Source organism: Monoraphidium neglectum (assembly GCF_000611645.1).
Source record: "Monoraphidium neglectum strain SAG 48.87 unplaced genomic scaffold scaffold05053, whole genome shotgun sequence".
Taxonomy (NCBI): Eukaryota; Viridiplantae; Chlorophyta; class Chlorophyceae; order Sphaeropleales; family Selenastraceae; genus Monoraphidium; species Monoraphidium neglectum.
The window spans coordinates 1-2500 of record NW_014008577.1 but is presented as its reverse complement, the minus strand read 5'-3'; the positions used below and the strand labels follow the sequence as shown (position 1 = coordinate 2500).

General features: G+C 74.0%; 1 protein-coding gene across 1 annotated transcript in view; it reads right to left on the bottom strand.

Moving 5' to 3' along the window:
• MNEG_15126 (hypothetical protein) overlaps window positions 1–2466 on the bottom strand; it is a gene marked incomplete at both ends in the record, with an annotated part of 3512 nt that extends 1046 nt beyond the window's left edge. Inside the window, 3 exons of the mRNA XM_014036403.1 lie at window positions 83–181; window positions 537–2008; window positions 2282–2466. Of these exons, the coding sequence (XP_013891857.1) occupies window positions 83–181; window positions 537–2008; window positions 2282–2466 (1756 nt within the window). The remainder of the gene's footprint in view (window positions 1–82; window positions 182–536; window positions 2009–2281) is intronic.
• Window positions 2467–2500: the final 34 nt, after the last annotated feature.

Below are 2500 nucleotides of genomic sequence, written 5' to 3'. Positions count from 1 at the left end.
TCTCTCTTACTATCACACACCGAGACACAAAGCATGCACTCACACACCCGCAACGTGCCCCAAAACACGCACGCACGCACACCTGTCAGCACCGCCGCCAAGACCTCCGCCGCCTCAGCGGGCTCCATCTGGGCCGCCCCCTCCAGCAGCCTGCCGCACAGCCGCGACTGCAGCGGCTCGCCTGCGAGAACAACAAGCGCGAAGCAGGCGGGCGAAAGGGTCATTTGACGACACATGGTTAGCATGAAGGTGTGTGGTCGTGATTGCGACATGACGGCTGCCGCAGGGTCCGACGCGCTGGCCACTGCAGGGGCGGCTGTGTGCGTCCCGGGAAATGCCCTTGCCAGCAACAACTGCTCCGCCCCCCACACAACACACACGCACACACACGCACACACACACACACACACACACACACACACACACACACACACACACACACACACACTGGGACCCGCGCACGTGCCGCCTCAAGCACATCACTTGACACATGGGTCATGCTGTGTAAAACATTGGTGCGGCGATGCACGACGCACCTGGCTGGTACCCCAGAGCCGCAAACGCCCGCGGCAGGCCCGCAGCCTGCGCCGCGTTGAGCGCCGGAAGCTTCTCGGAAGCTCTCACGGCCAGTGCCGGCAGCAGCGACGCGTCCGCGGGCGCACGGGGCCCCCAGCGCGCGAGGGCGGCGAGCGCGGCGCACAGCTCGGAGGCGCTCAGGTCCTGCAGGCGGCGCGACAGCGCCAAGCACAGCAGGCCGTGTAGATCGCCGCCGCCGCTGGCCGCCTGCTCGCCGGACGGGGCTGCGCCGTCGTCGCCGTTCGAACTCGGCGCCGACAGCTGCAGCAGGGTGATCAGGTGATCTGACGGCAGCGCGACCACCTCATCCGCCGGCAGCGCCGCCGCCCACGCGGACAGCCACGGCACGGACGGCAGCGCTGCGGACGCCGCGCCGCGCCCGCCCGAGCCGCCACCGACGCCGCCGCCGGCGACAGACGCGTCGCGCAGAGCAGAGAGGATCGAAAGAACCTCCGCGGAGCCGAGCCCCTGAAGGCGGCTGCCGTCAAGCCCGGCGGCCCCGAATGCGCGCAGCCACGCCGCCGACGGCCGGTGGCCCGACAGCGCGAACCCTCGCAGCAGCAGCGCGGCGCCGGCGCCGTCGAGGGCGGCGAGGCGGGGCGCGGTCGCGGCCTCGAAGGCGGCGAGCTGCGGGGGCAGCCAGCGGCCGCCGAGGCGCGCGCCGGACCAGAGCGCGCGCGCCATGTCGCCCACGGGCATCTGCCCCTGCTGCTGCTGCTGCTGCTGCTGCTGCGACGCCTCCCCGGCCGCAGCGGTGTCGGCGGCGACGGCGGCCGCCACCGACGCGTACAGCCGCCGCATCAGCTCGTCCCTCGCGCTGTTGGCGAGCCGCAGCTCAACCACAGCCGCCGCCCACGCAAGCCGCGGCAGCCCGCCGCCCCCGGGCGCGGCCGCGGCGGCGGCGAGCGCGGACGGGTTGGCGGAGGCGGCGCGGGATATGTCATCCAACAGGCCGCCTGGGGCGGAGAAGCCGGCGCCGCCGGCGGCCGGCGGGGGCTTGGCGTTCGCCAGCAGACCGACCAGCCGGACCAGGCGCCCCGCGCCGAGCGCGCCGACCTGGCGCGAGCAGCGCGCGCACAGCGCCCTCAGCGCCGCCGGCGCGGCCGGCGGCGGCGCGACCGCGGATGAGCCCGCTGCAACCACGGCCCGCATCGCCTGCAGGCCCCACACCAAGTCCAGGGCATCCCCTGCCGATGCGCCGGCCAGCGGGTCGTCTTTCACAGGCGCAGCCGCAGCTGCGCCCGCAGCCTCGCCCTCGCCGGCGCCGCCCTCGTCCTGCGCCGGCGCCGGCGCGGGGGCGGCGGCAGCTGCCACGCGCCCGCCCAGCGCCGCGGCCTCGAAAGCGTCCAGCCACTCGGCCGATGGGGCGTAACCCAGTGTCGCCAGCGCCCACGCGGCGCGGCAGCGGAGGGGGGGCGCCATCGCCGGCGCCCTGCGGGGCGGGAGGGGCGGGGTTGGAGTGCCGGCGCGGGGAGGGCGGTCAGGGGTGGGCCAGCGGTGTGCAAAAGCGTCCGTTATGAATACCAAGCATGAGCCGGAGGGAGCGGCGAATTTACGTCTCAAGGCGCTGCGGGCCCCGCTTAGATTTATGAGGTGCGAGAATTGAAGCAGGATCTATGCCGGAGTGACGGCCGACGCAGGACGGGGCTGATCTGGCGGACGCGTCGGCGTCGTGCTCGATCGTCCGAGGTATGATCTCGCCCACCTCTGCAGAACCTCGGACGCGCACTCCTCCAGCCACCCCGCGCCCGGCGCCGCCGCCCCGACCGCCGCCAGCGCGGCCGGCGCGCCCGCGAGCGCCGCGTCCGACAGCCGCCCCCATCGGCCGCCGGCGTCCGCGCAGAAGCGCGCCAGCAGCGGCGCCGGCGGCGCGACCTCGAACGCGGCCATCAGGCGGACAACCGCCGCCACCTCAGCATCGCAG